This window comes from Phoca vitulina, unplaced genomic scaffold (assembly GCF_004348235.1).
Source record: "Phoca vitulina isolate PV1807 unplaced genomic scaffold, GSC_HSeal_1.0 scaffold58, whole genome shotgun sequence".
NCBI lineage: Eukaryota > Metazoa > Chordata > Mammalia > Carnivora > Phocidae > Phoca > Phoca vitulina.
Window position 1 is genome coordinate 8,875,325 of NW_022589761.1, and position 21,048 is coordinate 8,896,372.

General features: G+C 49.8%; 1 protein-coding gene across 1 annotated transcript; it reads left to right on the forward strand.

Annotated features, from left to right (window-relative positions):
• Positions 1-647: 647 nt before the first annotated feature.
• ACP7 (acid phosphatase 7, tartrate resistant (putative)) lies at positions 648-14,866 on the forward strand. Its single transcript, XM_032390161.1, has 12 exons — positions 648-768; positions 7,205-7,405; positions 7,714-7,896; positions 8,805-8,928; positions 9,157-9,219; positions 9,308-9,422; positions 9,514-9,621; positions 9,716-9,773; positions 9,884-9,951; positions 10,061-10,132; positions 13,006-13,143; positions 14,801-14,866. The coding sequence occupies exons 1-12, from the start codon at positions 648-650 to the stop codon at positions 14,864-14,866; spliced, it is 1,317 nt and encodes a 438-aa protein (XP_032246052.1).
• The last annotated feature ends 6,182 nt before the right edge of the window (positions 14,867-21,048 follow it).

A 21,048-nucleotide genomic window follows, 5' to 3' on the forward strand; every position in this document is an offset into this window, starting at 1 on the left:
CCTGGGGATGCAGTGGGGGATTGGGGTCACTAAGACCAAAATGGAAGGCTGGAGGCGGAAATAGGGAGTGATGAGCTCTGAGAGCAGGGGGCAATGCTAGGGATGGAAGCCATAGGGCCACGAAGCTGGGGTTGCTAAGAGCAGGGTGGAATGCTGGGGACGGGGTTGCCAAGGACAACTTTCTACACTGAGTCCCCAACCTCTCACTGAGAGTGAGCCGTGGTTGAGAGCTAGGGCTCTGGAACCAGGACCCCTGGCTTCCAGTCCCGGCTCCATCACATCCTAGCTGTGCACTGAATCACTGTTGCTCACTGTCCTCATCTGTGATATGGCGGTGATGATCTGAGCAGCCACCACACATAGGAATGTTGTGAGGCTCCCAAGAGTTAATCTATGCAAAGTGCTTAGCACACAGCGAGTCTCAGAACATTTGGTGCTTGGTAGTGATCAATATTTTTGTTTTCTCTCTAGCATCTGGATAATCACCCCCTTGAAGACCTCCCCGCCATCCTGCCTCCCTCCCCTGACATTGCCCGATCTCCCTCCATTCTCCATCTTCCCAGACCCTTTGTGCTGTTCCTGACGGGATCTGATTTACTGTGGACCCCTCCCCTTCCCCATCTGCCCGCCCCCACTGTCCCCTTACCATGCGCCCCCTTTGTCTCTGCTGGTCCTGCTACTGTCTGCTCCTGATTTCCTCCTTGGGAGTCCAGGGGACCCCAGTGGCTCCCAGGGCTGACCCTGAGCAAGTCCACCTGTCCTACCCAGGTAAGTTTCTGGGACCACTTCCTGGGCATATCCCAGGGAGGCCCAGTGGGTTGGGGGCTCAGGTATCCCATGTGGATTGCTGTGGGACCCTGGGCTGGTGGCTTGTTCTTCCTGAGCCTCCGTTATCTGCCTCGGTTAAATGGGGGTTCCAAGCAGTGGTGCAGCGGACTTTGTGGGAAATGATTATGGTGCCCAGACTATAGTAAACGTTCTCCGAAGGGGACTGCTGTTGTCCTTGCTCAGTGTCCCCACAAAGCTGCTTCCTGATCCTTGATCTAAGGGTGGTGGTAAGGCCTTGGACTCTGGACCCTCTGGACCCAAATTTCCTGGGTTTTAATCCTCCCTTTGCTACTTACCTGCTGTGTGACCGTGGGCAAGTGACTTAACCTCTCTGGCCTCTGCTTCCTCCTCTGGACAATGGGTGAATACTAGTGTGGCCTCATAGCGGGGAGTAAATGAGATATTACCTGTGAAGTGGCGAAATGGAGTGTAGCCATGGTTCCCACACATTTTTGTCTCAGAGTCCCTTTGCGCAGCTAAAGATGATTGAGAACGTCAAGGAGCTTTAGTTTATGTGAGTTATACCCATAATATTTGCCATATTAGAAATTAAAGCTGAGGCATTTAAACGTTTTTAAGTCATTTAAAATGAGCAGTAATAAATCCATTCTGTGTTAAAGTAAGTGGCATTTTGCATGAAAAATAACTACCATACAAAAGAAAAGAAATCTAATGAGAAGAGTGGCATTGGTTTACATCTTTTTAAGTCTCTTTAATGTCTGGCTTAATAGGAGACAGCCAGATTCTCCCCACATCTGCTTCCACTGCTGTCTGGTTCAATTGTTGCTTTGGATGATATATACGAAGAAAATTTGGTCTCACACAGACTCCAGGTTGAAACAGGGAGGAGGATTTTATTTTATTTATTTATTTTTTTAAAGATTTTATTTATTTATTTGACAGAGAGAGACACAGCGAGAGAGGGAACACAAGCAGGGGGAGTGGGAGAGGGAGAAGCAGGCTTCCCGCGGAGCAGGGAGCCCAATACGGGGCTCGATCCCAGGACCCTGGGACCATGATCTGAGCTGAAGGCAGACACCCAACTGACTGAGCCACCCAGGTGCCCCGGGAGGGGGATTTTATTTTATTTTATTTTATTTTTTATTTTTATTTTTATTTATTTATTTTTTTAAAGATTTTATTTATTTATTTGAGAGAGAATGAGAGAGAGAAAGCACATGAGAGGGGGGAGGGTCAGAGGGAGAAGCAGGCTCCCCGCTGAGCAGGGAGCCCGATGCGGGGCTCGATCCAGGGACTCCAGGATCATGACCTGAGCCGAAGGCAGTGGCTTAACCAACTGAGCCACCCAGGCGCCCCTTTATTTTTTATTTTTAAAGATTTTATTTATTTATTTGACAGAGAGAGACACAGTGAGAGAGGGAACACAAGCAGGGGGAGTGGGAGAGGGAGAAGCAGGCTTCCCGCTGAGCAGGGAGCCAGATGCGGGGCTCGATCCCAGGACCCCGGGATCATGACCTGTGCCGAAGGCAGACGCTTAATGACTGAGCCACCCAGGCGCCCCCCCGGGAGGAGGATTTTAAAAGGAATTTCAAATAATTGTGCCTATTCCTTTTTGATACTGCACCCAAACTCAACACACAGCCCTTTCTGTCTGTCTTTCAAATAATTTTAGCTTTTTATTTTGAAATAACTTTAGATTTATGGAAGAGTTGCAAAGATAGTGCAGAATTCCTGTACCCCCCTCACCCAGCTTCCCCTAATGTCAATGTTTTATGTACCCATCGTCAAAGCTAAGAAATTAACATTGGCATTATATCACTAATTGAACTATGGACTTTGGTCGTTCACCAATTTTTCCACTAATCCGATCCACGATCCCACACCTCATCCCGCTGCCATCTCTAGTCTCCTCCTAGCTGTGACAGTTCTTCTTCAGGCTTTTCTTGTTTTTGCCTTTTTTTTTTTTTTTTTTTATGTCCTTGACAGTTATGAGGAAGATCGTTTCTTAAAGGTTAGTTGCAATGTAGAATCTGAAGCCACTCGAGTGAACTGGCTTTGGCGTTTGTTGACCAACTGACCTTGGACAAGGCCCTTTGCCTGGAGACCTCTATAAAATGGAACGACAGTAAAACCCATCTCGTGGTGCTACTGTGAAAATCCAGTGAGGTGACAAGGGGTCCCTTGTTTGGCCTTCGCAGTAAGAATAGCAAATCCGCTCCTACTAAATGCATCAGAGGGATAACTCACTTAGCCTCATATTGGATCTTAAACTGTAGGTTCTGTTGTTACTCCCATGTTATAGAAGAGTAAACCAAGCCTAGAGATGAAAAGTCTGACCCCGGGTCACACAGTCTAGAATTTGAAGCCCGGCAGGCTGGCTCAAAGAGCCCATGCTATTTGTTTTAGAACTTTAACTTTGTACTAATTTTAGATTTAACAGAAAATTTACAAAAATATTACAGAGTTCCCATATTCCCCTCACCCAGTTTCTCCTACTGTTGTGTTAGCATCTTACATAATTACGGTATGTTTATTTATTTTTTAGAGAGTGCGCATGTGCGTGCAGGGGAAGGGGAAGGACAAAGAGAGAGGGAGGGAGAGAATCTTAAGCAGACTCCACGCCCAGCCTCATGACCCTGAGATCATGACCTGAGCCGAAATCAAGAGTTGGACACTTAACTGACTGAGCCACCCAGATGCCCCAATGTGTTTATTAAAACCAGGAAGTTGGGTGCCTGAGTGGCTAAGTCAGTTAAGTGTCTGCCTACAGCTTAGGTCTTGATCTCAGGGTCCTGGAATGGAGCCCCCAAATTGGGCTCCCTGCTCAGCGGGGAACCTGCTTCTCCCTCTCCCTCTGCTGCTCCCCCAACTCATGCTCTCTCACACACCCCTTCTCTCTCAAATAAATAAATAAAATCTTAAGGAGAAACCACAGGACATTAACATTGGTACAATATACTATTAGTTAAACTACAGACCCTGTTGGAATATCAGCAGTTTTTCCCATTTGGTTATTTCATTATTTAGCATTTAGCTGTTCTCCTTAGTCACCTCCAACCTGCCAGTGGCTCAGTCTTTCCTTACCTTTCATGATCTTGACATCTTTTAGTACCAAGCAGTTATTTTGTAGGGTAGCCCTCATTTGGGGTTTGTCAGGTATTTTCTCCTGATCAGAATGAAGTTATGTGCTTTTCTGGCAAGACTATCAGAGCTGTGATGTTGTGTCCTCCCCGATGCCTGGTATCAGAGAGCTCACGGTGCTGACATAGCTCATTGCTGTTACTGGTGATGTTGACCTTCATTGTGTGGTTACAGTGGAGCCTGCTGGGTTTCTCCATCATAGGATTTTTCTTCTTCCCTTTGCACTTAATAAATATCTTGGGGGAGATTCCTTGAGACCATGCAAATTATGTTTCTCTTGGAACTTTTGCCCACTGATTTTAGCATACGTCAGTGGATCTTGCCTGTAGCGATTATTAGCATGGTGTTTGTCTAATGGTGATTTTGTGGCTTTCTAATTCTTCTCTCCATCTAATGGAAATTTTACTGTAAGGAAAGCTGTCCCTTCCCTCCATCTATCCATCCATCCATCCATTCACTTATTTATTTGTGTATTTCAGTATAGACTTATAGATATTTATTTGATTCCTTGGGTTGAATATCCAATACTATCGTTATTTATTTTGTGGCTCAAATTGTCCTGGATTTGGTCTTTTGGAATTCCTTCGGATCAGCTTCTGTGTTCTTTCGACAAACCCCTGTCATTTCTTGAGCACTCCCCCACTTTCTGACACCACATGTCATTCCAGGCTTATCTTGTATATTTCCTGCCCTGTCTTTGGAATCAATCGCTTCTGCAAGGATCCCTGGTTTCTTTCACAGGAGAACGGGTATTTAGAAACTAAGATCTGAGCACTAGGTGTGCTCGTGGTTACCGAGGTATCACAGCTTCCAGGCCCTTTCACAAACGTGTGTGTGTATCACATGCGCATGCACACATCTCCGTTTCCGTATCTATCTGTATGTATATAGCACTTACCATGAGATCATACTGATACCTCTGATTCTAGTCCAACATCACGGGCTTATTTTAGCCTTCTTCTTTCCTTCTTATAACTTCTTTCTCCAGCATCGCAAAACCTACCTCCCACTTCTACAGTATACTTAGGTATTTGTTCAATGCAAGTATATAGGCATAAAGCAGCTTCAGAATTATTTGCCTGTATCCCTGTGAGAACATTTACTAGGTGACAACATGTATGTGCAGTCCTTTTTCTCTGTAGTCTTTTTTTTTTAAGATTTTATTTATTTATTTGAGAGAGAGAGAGAGACAGAGATAGCGACAGAGATGATGAGCAGGGAGGGGAGGGAGAAACAGGCTCCCCGCTGAGCAGGGAGCCCGACGTGGGTCTCAATCCCAGGACCCCAAGATCATGACCCGAGCTGAAGGCAGACACTTAACCAACTGAGCCACCCAAGCGCCCCTTCTCTGTAGTCTTTTTAAAAGCATTTTTTTATTACTGAATTACATGTTGACATCAAATTTTATGTTAGTTTCATAGTGATCTGACAATTTTCTTCATTACTCGGTGCTCACCACAGTAAGGGAAGTCACCGTCTGTCACCATGCCATGTTAGTACGATATACTTGACTATATTCCCTTTGCTGTACTTTTTTCATCTCTGTGACTTATTTATTTTATGACTGGAAGTTTGTACCTTTTCGCCATAGTCTTACAGCGTCCAGTCAAGACCTATCCCATGGTGACCCACTCCTTCGGTGTGGTTGCTTTATTTACTTTTTAAATAAAGTTACATCCATTGGTCAGTGTTTATATTCCATACTGGCTTCTTCCTACATTGTTATTGTAATTGTTAGTTTATTTTGGGTGTGTGTGAAGGAAATATGGAACACGACTATAATTCTAAGAGTCTGAATTACACTAAACAATTACACTAAAAACACTAAATAGTGTTTTCCATCCTGGTCTTTCCTGCTCTGTACCTGTCTCCCCTTTTCTACCCCGTTCCCATCAACCCCATGTAAGGAACCCATGTCTTTCTTTTCTGCTGTATCCTTCCTGTATTTCTTTCATACAGATGAGTAAATACCTGTGTCTATCCTCTTAGCGAAGAATAGGTGCCTATTGACACTCTTGTGTACTTTGCTTTGTCAATTTCCCTGGCTGTCCTGGATGTCATTCCGTAGCAGGTCCTAGAACTTGTCCTCGTTCTTTGGATAGCTCCCTTATGCTCCACTGTGTGGATGCTACATAGCCTATTCGGCCCCTCTCTTGTGGGTGGGCATTTTGGTCAGTTCTGATACGTCGTGATTACAAACAGTGCTGCAATGAAGAATCTGGTGCACATGCATTCTCCTGTTCCCTGAACAAGAAGAATGCATGCTCTTAACATCAGACTATACCATGTGGTGTGTTGAATACCTTGATTTGGTTGCTGGCATTTAAGAATTTTGAGTTAGCACTTCAAAGTTTGGATTTATTGGGGCGCCTGGGTGGTTCAGTCAGTGAAGTGTCTGACTTCAGCTCAGGTCATGATCTCAGGGTCTTGGGATCGAGCCCGAGCCCCGAGCCCCTTGTTGGTTGGCTCTGCACTCAGCGAGGAGTCTGCTTGTCCCTCTCCCTTTGCCCCTCCCCCGGCTCATGCTCTTTCTCTCTCTCAAATAAATACATAAAAAATCTTAAAAAAAAAAAAAGTTTGGATCTATCTATCTATCTACCTATCTATGTATCTATCTCTGTTCCTGGCATATAAAAACCACCATATAGAGACTTACTCTAGAAGTTGACAGATTTGGGGGCCCTGGGCTTGCTTCCTGCATGGAAGCAGAAGCTACACCGCAGTGAGCGACGGCTGCCTCTTTAAGACAGGGCGGAGTCTACAGTTTGCTACACACTCCATCACTCTCTGCTGCCTGACTCCTTCCAGCCGGCCTTTGTCCCCATTTATATTACCTGGCAGGTTTCTAGACATCTGAGTTTATAACCCCTCAATGATATCATATATGCAAAATGTTTGGCATGAGGGCTGCGCGCAGTAAATAATCGTAGTAAGAATAATATCCATTCACTCATGTAATCCTCACTGCACCGTCCCAAGTGCTTTGCTTGTATTTATTCTCCTGACCCTCATAAAAACCCTTAGAGTAGAAACCATTATTATTCCACTTTACAGATAAGGAAACTGAGGCGCAGAGAGGTGAAGTGATGTGCCCAGGGAAGCGCAGCTTGGAAATGGCAAAGCTGGGTTTTCACCTGGGGAGCTCCAGAACCCATGTCCCTAATTACTAAGTGTTCCAGAGCTGTTCGCTCTTGCCCCTCGCTCTGTCTGCACATCCTCCCCTGCTCCAGCTCAGGCCTCACTGCCCGGCCCCGCTCCGCTCCTTTCTCCCCAGGTGAGCCGGGCTCCATGACTGTAACCTGGACCACATGGGTCCCCACCCCGTCTGAAGTGCAGTTTGGACTGCAGCTAACGGGCCCCCTGCCCCTCCGGGCTCAGGGCACCTTCAGCCGCTTTGTGGATGGGGGCCTTCTCCGGCGGAAGCTCTACATACACCGGGTCACGCTGCGGGGGCTGCTGCCGGGGGTCCAGTATGGTGAGAGGGGCCCCAGGCCCGAGTGCTGATGGGGAAGCAGGAAGAGGAGTGGGGGATAGAGGAGAAGCCACCGCTGACAGGGGGCCCAGGCCGGGCTGGTAACTGCTCAGCTGATCTGCAGCCTATTGTACGAGACTCTGGCATGAGAATGGAAGGCTCTGGGGTCTGGGGTGGGGTGGACCGAAGGGCATGGGTCGGAACCCCTCGATCCCCACTTCCTCCCCCCACCAAGTGAAGACGGATTGCGGGGTGGGGGGAGGCAGCCAGGGCGTGCTCCTAGCTGACTGTGACCTTCCCCTTTCCCTCAGTTTACCGCTGTGGCAGTTCTCAGGGCTGGAGCCGTCGGTTCCGTTTCCGGGCGCTGAAGAATGGTCCCCACTGGAGCCCCCGTCTGGCTGTGTTTGGGGACCTGGGGGCTGACAACCCGAAGGCCTTCCCGCGGCTGCGCAGGGACACCCAGCAGGGCATGTACGATGCTGTTCTCCATGTGGGTGAGGCATTGGCGAGGGTGCGCCTGGAGGCGTCGGGTGGGGCTTGGGTGGGAGGCGATCCCGGGGCTATCGAGGGCACCGCGCTGGGGTTAGTGTGGTTCTGAAGGGACAGGCGATGAGACACGAGCCCTGGAGAGGGTGTCTGTGGTTAACCAGCCTGCCCAGGTGCAAATCCCAGCTCCAACACGGAGAGCCGTGTGCGTTATTGGTTTTGTCCTCTGCGTTATTACAATGAGGGCTAAGGCTGCTCCAGAATTCATGGCACTGTCGTGATGACTACATGGGTGATGTGGCTTGGCATGCTGTAAGTGCCGCTTATTCCTTGTCATGATCATTGCTGCTGTGGCTTCAGGGGACAGGGACACACTTGGGAGATGGAGATTGGGGCTGACATGGTTCACAGCCGCAGACTCTGGAATCAGACTCCCAGGGCCTGATTCCTGGATTTTTACTAACCAGCTCTGTGACCTTGCGCAAGCACATAATCCCTCTGGGCCTCAGTTTCCCCATCTGAAGTGGGGTGATAATAACATCCACCTCAGAGGGTGTTTTGAAGATTCCGGTGATCAAGTATGTAAAGCATTTGGAACTGTGCCTGGTACAAAACCAGTATCAGATCGGGTCAGTCTTAACGTTGTCATGGGAGGGGACAAGAAGGTGAGCAGAGATGGGGGCCAGTGTGATCAGAGCATGGGAGACCAGGGCAGTCTCAAGGGGGGGCGGTCCTCAGGGGCCAGAGGTTCAGGAAACAGCTCCAAGTGCACATGTGGGTGGGTGTGAGGTAGGGATTGCGGAACCGGGATGGCTCGGGGCTGGGGGTTGCAGAGCCGAGCAATTGGGTCTCTCGGTTCCAGCAAGAGGAGAGCCGGGTCTGGGTCCTCACTCTCTCCCTGCCCCCCCGCCCCCAGGAGACTTCGCCTACAACATGGATCAGGACAATGCTCGAGTCGGGGACAAGTTCATGCGGCTCATTGAACCTGTGGCCGCCAGCCTGCCCTATATGACGTGCCCTGGGAATCACGAAGAACGCTAGTGAGGGCCTGGGGCTTCAGGGCGGGTGAGGGCCTGACCGGTGCAAACAGACGTGTCCTTCTTAGTGTCTCACTTTAGTCCCTCATCCTGCAGCAGCGCATTAGTGATATCAAGAGGAGAGGAGATGGGGGCCGGGCTGGGAGGCAGACCTGGCCTGGCAGTGGGGAGTTGGGGGCCGGGTCGGGGAACCCAGACTCTCTCCCCACCTTCTCACTTTCTTTTACCCAGCAACTTCTCTAACTACAAGGCCCGCTTCAGCATGCCAGGGAACAACGAAGGCCTGTGGTACAGGTAATCTGGGGAACCCTGAGGACTGGAGGATGGATGGGAGATGCCAAGGAGACCCCCACCTCTGACCTATGCCCTCTGACCCCTCCAGCTGGGATCTGGGCCCTGCGCACATCATCTCCTTCTCCACCGAGGTATACTTCTTCCTCAGTTACGGTCACCACCTGGTAGAGAGACAGTTCCACTGGCTGGAGAGCGACCTCCAGGTAACATGGGTGGAGGTCCCCTATAATCCCCTGCCCTGCCTCTCCTCCCCACCCACCCCTCCCAGGGCTCACTTGGGGCTCTTCTCTCTAGAAAGCCAATAAGAACCGGGCAGCCCGGCCGTGGATAATTACCATGGGCCACCGACCCATGTACTGTTCCAATGCTGATTTGGATGACTGTACATGGCATGAAAGCAAGGTGAGGACCCCCTCCCTGAGGCGGGGTGCTGAGAGCCAGGAGGGGGAGGGGGGCGGCCTGAGTCCCCATTCACCTCCTTGTGCGCCCTGCCCAGGTTCGCAAAGGCCTCCGTGGCAAGTTCTTTGGGTTGGAGGATCTTTTCTACAAATATGGTGAGTGACCTGGGGGACTCCCAGCCCCAGGACCCAGCCCGCCCTCCCCCCACCGCCCCGCCCAACCTCTCCAGGATCAAACAGCTTGACCCCAACTTGTTCTGTCTCAGGGGTCGACCTGCAGCTGTGGGCTCATGAGCACTCCTACGAACGCCTGTGGCCCATTTACGACTACCAGGTGAGGCTCAGGGAGGGCCGAGGGCCCATGCGGCTGGTGTCGGTGGACCCCTGGACACCTGGGGTTTGGCCTGGTGTGACACGCTCCTCCCCCTTGTCCCTGTCTCCAGGTATTTAATGGCAGCCGAGAGATGCCCTACACCAACCCTCGAGGCCCGGTCCACATCATCACAGGATCTGCCGTGAGCACCACGGGGAAGAGTGCCTTTGGCTTCTTGCCTCTTGATTTTTACTGCCTCTTATGCCTGCCTGGGGGGCCAGGTGTTTATATGGCTGCTGTCACCAACACTCCCCCCCGAGAGCTTAGGTAGCCCTAGTCGCAGGCCCATTGTACAGATGTGGAAACAGAGGCTCAGGTAGTCAAATACTCGTTCAGTCTCAGGCTCAACAGGTGGCAGGGGTTGGGGGGGGGCTTGCTCAAGTTTACCAGATGGATCCAAAGACAGAGGGCTTCTTATTATCATCACTGCCACTGAACTCCAGACTCGATTCACGTTCCACCAAACTTCTCCCCGACGACCGCTTTCTGTTCCAGGATCCCACATTCGAGTTAGTTATCATGTCTCAAGAGTCTTTCATCCTGCACATTTTAGAAAACTCCTGGCCAGTTGTTTTGCAGAAGGCCCCGTGGTCTGGGTTTATGTGTCGTTTTGCTGAGATTCAGGTTATGCATTTCGGGCAAGACGATCACAGAAGTGATGTCGTGTTCTCCTCGGTGCATCGGACCCGGGGCTCCTGCCGTCCGTGTGTCTCTGAATCACCTGGTTAAGGAGGTGTCTGCGGGTTTCCTCCACTGTAAAGCTATTATATTTCCCTTTCTAATTAATAAGTAACTTCAGGGAGATACCTTTCGGCCATGCAAATCTCCCAGCGCTCCTCAAACTTTCACGCACTGATTTTTGAATCCTCCAGTGCATCCTGCCTGCAACAATTATTACTGAGGTGTTCTAATGGGAAGTTTCTATTTCCCTCATTCCTCCTAGATTTATTAATTAGAATCCTCTCGTGAGGAAGAGTCATCCCCTTGGTCCCATTTATGTAGTTCGTTATTGATTTATACCAGTGTGGACTCATGGGTAATTATTGTATCCTGTGGGCGATAAACCGATATGACTGTTATTTATGCTGCTGATCACCTTGCTCCGGTTTTGGCCACTGGGAACTCTTCGGGTCAGGGCCTGTGTTTTCTTTCAAGTGCCCCTGTCATTTTGTGAGCTCTTCCTTATTTTTTGACCCGACGGGGTGTTCCAAGAATCCTCTTGTGTTTCCCTGCCCTTTCCCTGTCTGCCTTGGAATCACTCACTTCTGCAAGGAGAGAGGGCTTATTTTTTAAGCTGGTTCTTATAAATTAGTAAGATCAAAGTAAGAAACACTTGTGAAAAAAATTCAAACAGTGCACAGGGTGCCTGGGTGGCTCAGGCAGTTAAGTGTCTGCCTTTGGCTCAGGTCATGATCCTGGGGTCCTGGAATCAAGTCCCGCATCGGGCTCCCTGCTCAGCGGGAAGCCTGCTTCTCCCTCTCCCTCCGTGATCTCTCTCTCTCTCTCTCAAATAAGTGTATAAAATCTTTAAAAAATCTAAAAAAGTTCAATTGTGCAGAGGGCAGGAGGTGGACACCAGCCATCCACACCCCTTCTTCGTCCCACTCTCGTGTTCTGTCGGATGGCATTTTAGAATGTTCTCTGCATGTGCAATTGAGTGATTATCTTGATAGAGATGTTAATTACTGTACTACCCAGTTTCAAAAAACAACTTGGATCATGCTTCATCCCCTAGGGGTTCTCAACTTTGGTGGACATTACATGGGGAAGTTTTAAAACTCCGGGGTCTGGGCCCCATTCCAGAACAAACACCAGAATCTCTGAGAACGGGACCCTGGCATTGGCCCGGTGTAGCCACCACCTGGCGCAGGAAATAGAATGTTATCAGCACCAGATGGCGCCGCACACCCCTAGGTGATCGCTATTCTGAACTTTAATCAGCACAGATTAGTTTTCCTTCAATTTCAAATTTTGAAATTATTTCAGACTTACAGAAAAGTCGCAAAAATACAAAGACTTTCCATATCCCCTTTACCAATGTTTCCCAAACATGAACATTTAACTACATCTCTTTTTGTTATGTTTTGTTTGTTTTTGAGAGAGAGAGAGAGAGAGAGAGACAGCTCGTGGACGCATGTGAGCAGGAAGGGGAGGGACAGAGGGAGAAAGAATCCTGGAACAGGCCCCACACCCAGCGAGGAGCCCCACCCAGAGCTCAATCCCAGGACCCTGAGATCATGACCTGAGCCGAAATCAAGAGTCGGATGCTCAACCGACTGAGCCACCCAGGCGCCCCAACCACATCTGTTTTAATCTCTATTTTATCTTATTATTTTATTTGTCACAGTTATTATCATATTATTAATATTTTATAATATTGTTATATTATGTATAATTAATGATTATTAATATATTATTTGTCCTGGAGAGATCATTTGGGACTATGCCATTATCCGGCTATTCCTCAGACTTTCACCGTGAGTTTTACCACCTATTGATGATGCTTGCTTCCATTAATGATTCCAATGATGGGTGCAAAAGGGTGATTTTTCAAGGTCCCGCATGGTCTCTGCTCATGTCTCCGGGCGTATCTCCCGCAAGGCTGAGCAATCGCTCTCCCCCAGGGCCTGGTGACTTAAAAAGCTTTCTCGGAGGGTCTACAGCACGGCCAGTGTTGAGGCCCACCGGTTTTGTCCATTCTTCGAATTGCGTTTTCCCTTTTACTGTACATCGTGGCCACCAACACCTTGCTTTGTGATGGCTACGCTATGATTTATTTAACTGACCCCCACTGATGGGCATTTGGGTGCCTTCCAGCTTAGGGCTCTTACAGAAAATGCGGCAGTGGGCAGTCTCTCACAACCATGCACTTTTCTAGAAGTCTTAGTGAGATCAAGGCTTAACAGACTTTGTCTTCCTTGGAGGCCTCAGGGTCCTGGCCTGGGAGGTTGTTTCTGCTCCTTGTGGGTCCTCCACCCCCCCCCAGCCCTGGGTCTAAAGGATTCTGTCTGGCAGGGCTGTGAGGAGCGGCTGACCCCCTTCTCCCTCTTCCCGAGGCCCTGGAGCGCCGTGCGCGTGAAAGAGTACGGGTACACGCGGCTACAAATCCTCAACGGGACCCACGTGCACATCCAGCAGGTGTCAGACGACCAGGTCAGTGAGCGGTGGCCCGATCACCTGCCCGAGTAACCAGGCCCAGCGGGTTCTGGAGCTGAGTGGTTAAAAGCATGGATTCCAGAGCCGAAAATCCTGGGTTCAAATCCTGCCTCTGCTACTTACCAGCTGGCTGACCTCCAGCGACTTATTTCAACTCTCCGAGCCACAACTTTCCCATCTGTTAAAGGGGATGATAATAGTTGCTTGACCTGTTATATATAAAGTGCTGAGAACAGTTTCCAAAGCATGAAAAAGGCAGGTGGTGGGAGCAGGTGGAGGGAAACCAGTATGATGTGTGCTGGGCAGAAGTGGCCTAAGGTTAGAAGGACCTAAATAATCATGGCTCACCTTTCTTTATTTTTGCCATTGTAATTTTATTGTATTTTTTAAAAGATTTTATTTATTTATTTGAGATAGAAAGAATGAGAGATAGAGAGCATGAGAGGGAGGAGGATCAGAGGGAGAAGCAGACTCCCTGCCGAGCAGGGAGCCTGATGTGGGACTCGATCCTGGGACTCCAGGATCATGACCTGAGCTGAAGGCAGTCGCTTAACCAACTGAGCCACCCAGGCGCCCCTTATTGTATTTTTTTTAAGATTTATTTATTTGGGGCACCTGGGTGGCTCAACGGGTTAAGTGGCTGCCTTCGGCTCAGGTCATGATCCCAGGGCCCTGGGATCGAGCCCCTCATTGGGCTCCCTGCTCAGCGGGGAGCCTGCTTCTCCCTCTCCCTTTGCCTGCCGCTCCCCCTGCTTGTCTCTCTGTCAAATAAATAAATAAAATCTCTAAAAAAATTTTTAGGAAGGGAAGGGCAGAGGGAGAGAGAGAATCCCAGAGCTTGACTCTGGGCTTGATCTCACGACCCTGAGACCACAACCTGAGCCGAAACCAAGAGTTGGATGCTTAACTGAATGTGCCACCTAGGTGCCCCTGCCATTGTCATTTTAAAATAATAATAATTATGATTTCTTGAGCACCTGTTTACATCAGATGCTGGGCTAGACCCTTTACATCTAGGAACCTTTTAATCACCACAGCAATCCCATAGGATGGTTTTTCTTTCCATTGTACAGTTGAGAGAACTGAGGCTCAGAGAGGGGAAGTAATTTTCCAAGGGTCACACAGCTGGAGGGTGGCAGAGCTGGGATCTGGCCGCAAAGACCGTGTTCTTTTTATTATAAATAACTACCCTTTATTGAGCAGTGCACGCACCGGGGGTAGGCTTTAGGCTTATGTGTTTATCCCATTCAGTTCTCCCCTGTGTATAGAGTATGGAACTGAGGCTCATAGTTGGAGAACATTCTTAAGGCCATGTAGAGAGCTGTTGCACTGAGATATATAAGTGACATTTGTCTGACTCCAGGGTTTGTACTCATAATAATAGCCTACACCTTACACAGTCCTTGCCTTGTCCCGGGATCCCTTTTTAAAAAGCCCTCTACAAATAATCTCATTTAATTCCCGCAACATCTATGATGTAGGTACTATTACTATCATCCCCACTTTTCAGATGAGGAAAACTGAGGCTCAGAGAGGTCTAACACTTCGCCCAAGGTCACACAGTCCATTAAAGATCTGGATTTGAATTCAGGTCCTTGGCCCTGGAGTCTGGACTTCCAGCTCTCACTACCTCTTTTGTTTTTGTCGCTTGCAGGACGGGAAGATTGTGGATGACATCTGGGTGGTGAGACCCCTGGTTGGCCGGATGACGTACCTCTAGGCACAGGGGCAGCTCTCATCAGGGACCCTGGGCCTCGCTGCCTTGGCTAGTGTGACCAGACACCGCCCAGGCCCAGGTGGAGAGTCGGGGCAGGCCTTGGCTCCCAGTCCTTCTGAGGCCCCGTGTGGAGTGGTTGTAGCCCCAAGGCAGCTGGAGCGGCTCTCTCCTCCTGGAGAGGTGGGGGTACCACTGGCTGTGATGGGAGGGCCGGCGCCCAGGCACAGAGCAAAGCAGGGCAGGTGTGGGGCGGCACAGCCCGGCTCTCCTGCATAACACTCACAGGGCAGGGCGCCCACGGGGACCCTGGAATAAAGAGGCTTATAGCTGTGGCCATGGACTCTGCGCTTCTGCCAGGGATGCCCCCTGGGCCGACTCCTCCCCTGCCCGCAGGGGTGAGGGGCATCACCAGCCCTAAGTCAGCGGAGTGGGCACGGCTGTCATGACACCACTGTCCGGCAGGGGGCGTCGGTGACTTTCTCCTCCAAGGCCGCCCTCAATGCTCCAGCTGCCCAAGGAGTACTAACCAGTGTTGCCTTGTGCCTCAGTATCCCGGCCCAGCACTGAGAAGTGTTAGCACTCCTGTCTCCAAGCTGGGGTTGCTGACAAGCCTTCGGATCTCACAGACCTGCCATTTTCCTCCCCTTTTCCCTTCCTTTTCTCCTCCGTCTCTCTATCCCCTTCCTTTTCGTGTATTCACCCATTATTTATTGGGCATCTCCCACGTGCCAGGCCCTGGTCTCAGTCCTGGGAGACAGCTGTGAGCAAGCCAGAGATCTCTGCCTTCACGGAGCTGATACTTTAACCAGGAGGTCAGACAGCAAACACAATAAATAAGAAAAATGTAAAGCAGGGTAAATATTGGTAAGCACTCTGAAAAAGCAGGGAAGGGGCCTGAGGGGGGACAGTTGCAGTTTTTACAAGGATAATCAGGGAGATCTCACCGGGAGGGTGAACATTTGATCTGAAGGAGTCTGAGTGAGAAGTCACAGGGGCAGAGTGTTCCAGGCAGAGGAATGGCCAGTGCAAAGGCCCTGAGGCAGAAACACGCCGGCCCTGCCAGGGATCAGTGTGGAGGCCGGTACACCCTGGGCAGAGTGAGTAGGGGAAGATAGAGACAGGGAGGTGATGGGGAAAGATCATGCTGGGCCTCGTGGGGCCCAGGAGGACTTTGTCCTTTATCCACAGGAGGGCTCTGAGCTGGTGACAGACACATCTGACAGCAGGAGTCCTAGGCCAAGCTGGGCGCTGGCCCCTGGGCTGAGAGCTTCCCTGGGGCAGCCTGTGGGCTCCCAGCTCACATTATTGCTCCATGAGCTGCAGGGGCTCAGCTTCCTGACACTTATTCCCCGCCCTCCTGGCCACCCCCATGGTGCCCAAGGCATACGGGCTTCCTACTGTTTCTTGAATTACACGAAGCTCTTTCTCACCCTCGGTGTGCCCTCTCCCCGGCTCATCCTGGGCTGGCACCTTCTCAGCCTGAGGTCGCAGCTTTCCCTGACAGCCCCAGCAAAGACAGTCGCCGTCATTCTGTCCCATCCCTGCTTTACTTCACTTCTAGCTCTTAGCTTCCTGGAATCCTCTGACTGATTTATGCTTGTCCGTGGTCAGTCCAAGCCCTGGGGCTAAGGGTCTGTGCGGGGGGAGACGAGGGCCATCTTGTTCATTGTGGGTCCCAGCCCGGCCCACCCTGGGCCGGCACTGTCTGGGGGTGGCTTTGTCTCTCCCACTGGACTGTCAGCCCCAGGAGCGAGGGGCCCAGGGCTCGCCCCCGCACAGCCCGGCATAAGATCGGTGCTTCATAAATACTTGTTGCCTTCTGAAGGCCACCGCATGCCATGCTCTGGCCGGACAATGCCAGGGACACGCCGGAGACAGCGATGAATCAGCCCCAGCGGGGCCCTGTAGGAGTTCATGGGCGAGCAGAGCAACGTGGTTACCCAACTCAGGTAACACACAATGAGGGCATGCCGCAGAGGGATGCACCCAGCCCGTGAAGTCGCCAGCCACGGAGTCATGCAATGCTCCCTGCAGCCAAAGCCTGAGCTGGTGCCCACGTGGGCCTGGCATGTTCCGTCCCAGGCCAGGGGAAGCTGTGAACAGGTCTGGATCGGGGTGGGGGGGGTCCACAGAGAGCGAAGGCCTGGCACTGGGGCTAGACAGAAACGGGGTTTGCATCTCAGCTCTGCCACTTGCTGTGGCATGTGGCGTCCCCAGCCCGCTCTGAATGTCAGTTTCATCATCTGTCACCAGAGGATGATCATACTTGATGGTATTGCCTTGGGATTAAATGGGGCTGAAAGCCTTGATGTTGTCCTTGACTCTTCTTTGTCTCACGTCCCACATTTAATCAGCTAGCAAATTCTGTTGACTTCGTCTGTAAAGTCGATCTAGAGCCTGTCCCCTTCTCCCATCTCCAAGGCCCCCACCCTGGTCCTGCCCACCTGTCCCTTGCCTGGTCTCCCCTCTCCTCCCCCCCCCCCAGTCTGCTCTCCATATGCAGCTGAAGGGACTGGTGGACACCTGTGTCACATCGTGTCTCTCCTCCGCCTGAGCTCTCCCAGAGCTTCATCTCCCTTGGGGTGAAAGCCAGCATCTTCCCTGTGGCCCACCCCACACGATCTGCCCCTGTCCCCTCCCTGTCTTCATCTCCCACTACTTGTCTCTGCCCACTCTGCTCCAGCCACACTGACCTCGACTATATCAGATGACTGGCTGTTCCTTCTGCTTGGGACACTGCTCCCCCCCCAGGTACCCGCATGGCTCTCTCCCTCCCCTCCTTCAAGCCTTTGCAGGGAGCCCTCCCCTGACCACCCTGTTTAAAACAGCATCCCACCCCCTACCTCCCATCCCCTCTCCCTGCTTTATTCTCTTCCAGATCAGTTCCACGTTGTGGCCTACTATGAAAATACATCTTTCATGATATATTCTTTATCTCCTCCATCAGAAAGTGAGCTCGGGGGGTGGCAGGGGTTTCTGGGATTTCTGCCAGTTCTGTTTACCCCTGTGGTTCCAGTACCCGAAACATAGTAGTTGCTCAATAAACACTGGTTGAATGGATCACGGGAGGCAGGAGAAATTCAGATAAAAAAATGCTTAAAACAGCACCAGCGCTGAAGGAGCAGGTCATACATAGTAGGAGTGACGGTAATTTAGGTGAATCAGATAAAGGCCCAGCTCTTGGGGCTCCCACTGCTGGGCGCACAGGAGACAGGCACGTCTGGCTGATTGCAACACCTGTGATGTGTGACATGCTCAGGAAGTGACAGGCTGCAGGACAGAAGGCCCTACAGCTTCTGGGAGGCAAAGCCAAGCAAGGCTTTTGGAGGGTACGCAGATGCCTGCCTAGCAGGCTGGGGTAACTGGCCCTCGGAGGAGTAGCAGGGCCCCAGGGACAGCCTGTGAGGTGGTTTGGGGTCTATGGAGAGACCAGAAGGGGGAAGCTGTGGGTCTCAGGATTCATTCATTAACAAATATTCATTTGCCGAAGTCCTTCATTGCTCAAATCAGCCAGAAATGGTTCTTGTTGGTTACAGCTAAGAACCAGGAAAGAACAATGCACCCAGCCACGATCCAACTGTTGTAGATAATATGGTGGCCAAGATGACATTTTGGCTCTTGTGAGGCTGACATTCTACTGGAGGAGATAGAGAAGAAACTGAAAACGAAAATACTATCACCTGAGAATTCCGGATGGTGATCAGCACTGCGGAGAAAATACGATGGGAATTAAAGCGTGGGATGGCAAAGCGTGCTATCAGTAGGGAGCCGAGCAAAGGCCTCTGTGAGGAGGTGACACTTAAGCCAAAGAACAGGGAGCTGGTCAAAGCAAAGACCTAGAAGAGTGATCCAGGTAGAGAAACCAGTGGGTGCAAAGGCCCTGAGGCAGGACTGAGGCTGTGTGTTTGAGAAACAGCCATGAGGCCAGGGTGACTGGTGTGGAGTGAGTAGGATTATCAGATAAAATACAGGATGCCCAATTACATTTGAATTTCAGAGACAGTACATAAATGTTTAGTCTAAATATGTCCCAAATATTGCCTGGGGGCACACTTATACTAAAAAATGACTTGAGGTTTATCTGGAATTCAACACTAGCTGGGCATCCTGTATTTTTATTGACTAAATTTTTTATTGTAACCATAGGAATGAGCAAGAGAGGATGCGGAGGAGATGAGGACACATAAAGGACAAAAAGTTCCTCTCCGCATCCCGCACACATGCCTGAGGAGACAGGATGTTCTTTGAGTTCTTCAGGGGGCCTCTGTTACTTGGCATCCCTACTCCCTGGGCAGAGGCACCTCCTTTCAGCCCTCTACCCTATCCTCCCTCCAGATCTTTGCTGCTGCTTTTCAGCAAATTTAAAAAATAATATCATTATTTTACTTCAGGGGAGAAAGTAACACACTCATTGCTAAAAAAATTAAAAATCAGGGGCGCCTGGCTGGCTCAGTCAGTGGAGCATGCAACTCTTGATCTCAGGGTTGTGGGTTTGAGTCCCACATTGGGTGTAGAGATTACTTAAAAACGAATTCCTTTTTTTTTTTTTAAAGATTTTATTTATTTATTTGACAGAGAGAGAGTGAGAGCACAAGCCAGGAGGCAGAGGGAAAGGGAGAAGCAGGCTCCCCGCCGAGCAGGGAGCCCATGCGGGGCTCGATCCCAGGACCCTGGGACCATGATCCGAGCCAAAGGCAGCCGCCCAACTGACTGAGCCACCCAGATGCCCCAAAAATAAATTCTTAAAAAAAAAGAAATTCAGGGGCGCCTTGGTGGCTCAGGCGGGATAAATGTACGATTCTTAGTTTCAGCTCAGGTCATGATCTCAGGGTCATGAGATCGAGCCCCAGCATGGAGCCTGCTTAAGATTCTCTCTTTCCCTCTCCCTCTGCCCCTCCCCCCGGCTCGTGTGTTCTAAATAAATGAATAAATAAAATCTTAAAAAAAAAAAGAAGAAGAAATTCAAACCATGCAATAAAGGATAAAGTAGAAAAGTAGAACCAGAAATTTCCTGGCTGTCTCATTCTTAACAGCGTCCAACTTTCAACATTTTCCTATTTTCCTTCATAACCCCTGATTTTTTTTAGTGAAAATACTATCGTATGATATGTGTAGGTTTGTAACTTGTTTTTTCTTTCCTGTACAAATTAACATTGGCATAATATCATCTCTGTTCTCTCTCTCTCTTTTTTTTTTTCCATTTTTAAAAGTAAACTTCAGTTTGACAGTTTGGGATTTACAGAAAAATTGCAAAGACAGTACAGAGTTCTCAGGGCACCTGGGTGGCTCAGTCAGTTAAACGTCTGCCTTCTGCTCAGGTCATGATCCCAGGGTCCTGGGATGGAGCCCCATGTCAGAGCTCCCTGCTCAGTGGGGAGTCTGCTTCTCCCTCTCACTCTCCCTCTGTGCTCTCTCTCTCTCAAATAAATAAAATCTTAAAAAAAAGAAAAAGACAGTACAGAGTTCTCATAAACTCTACACCCAGTTTCCCCTATTACTAAAATCTTAACCTAAACCTGGTACATTTCTTACAACTAATGAACCAATATTGACACAGTATTTTTTTTCCTTTTTTTTTTATTGTTATGTTAATCCCCATACATTACATCATTAGTTTTAGATATAGTGTTCCATGATTCATTGTTTGTGCATAACACCCAGTGCTCCATGCAGAACGTGCCCTCCTCAATACCCATCACCAGGCTAACCCATCCTCCCACCTCCCTCCCCTCTAGAACCCTCAGTTTGTTTTTCAGAGTCCATCGTCTCTCATGGTTCTTCTCCCCCTCCGATTTCTCCCCCTTCATTCTTCCCCTCCTGCTACATTCTTCTTCTTCTTTTTTTCTTTCTTAACATATATTGCATTATTTGTTTCAGAGGTACAGATCTGAGATTCAACAGTCTTGCACAATTCACAGCGCTTACCAGAACACATACCCTCCCCAGTGTCCATCACCCAGTCACCCCATCCCTCCCACCCCACCCCCCACTCCAGCAACCCGCAGTTTGTTTCCTGAGATTAAGAATTCCTCATATCAGTGAGGTCATATGATACATGTCTTTCTCTGTTTGACTTATTTCGCTCAGCATGATACCCTCCAGTTCCATCCACGTCGTTGCAGATGGCAAGATCTCATTCCTTTGGATGGCTGCATAATATTCCATTGTATATATATATATATATA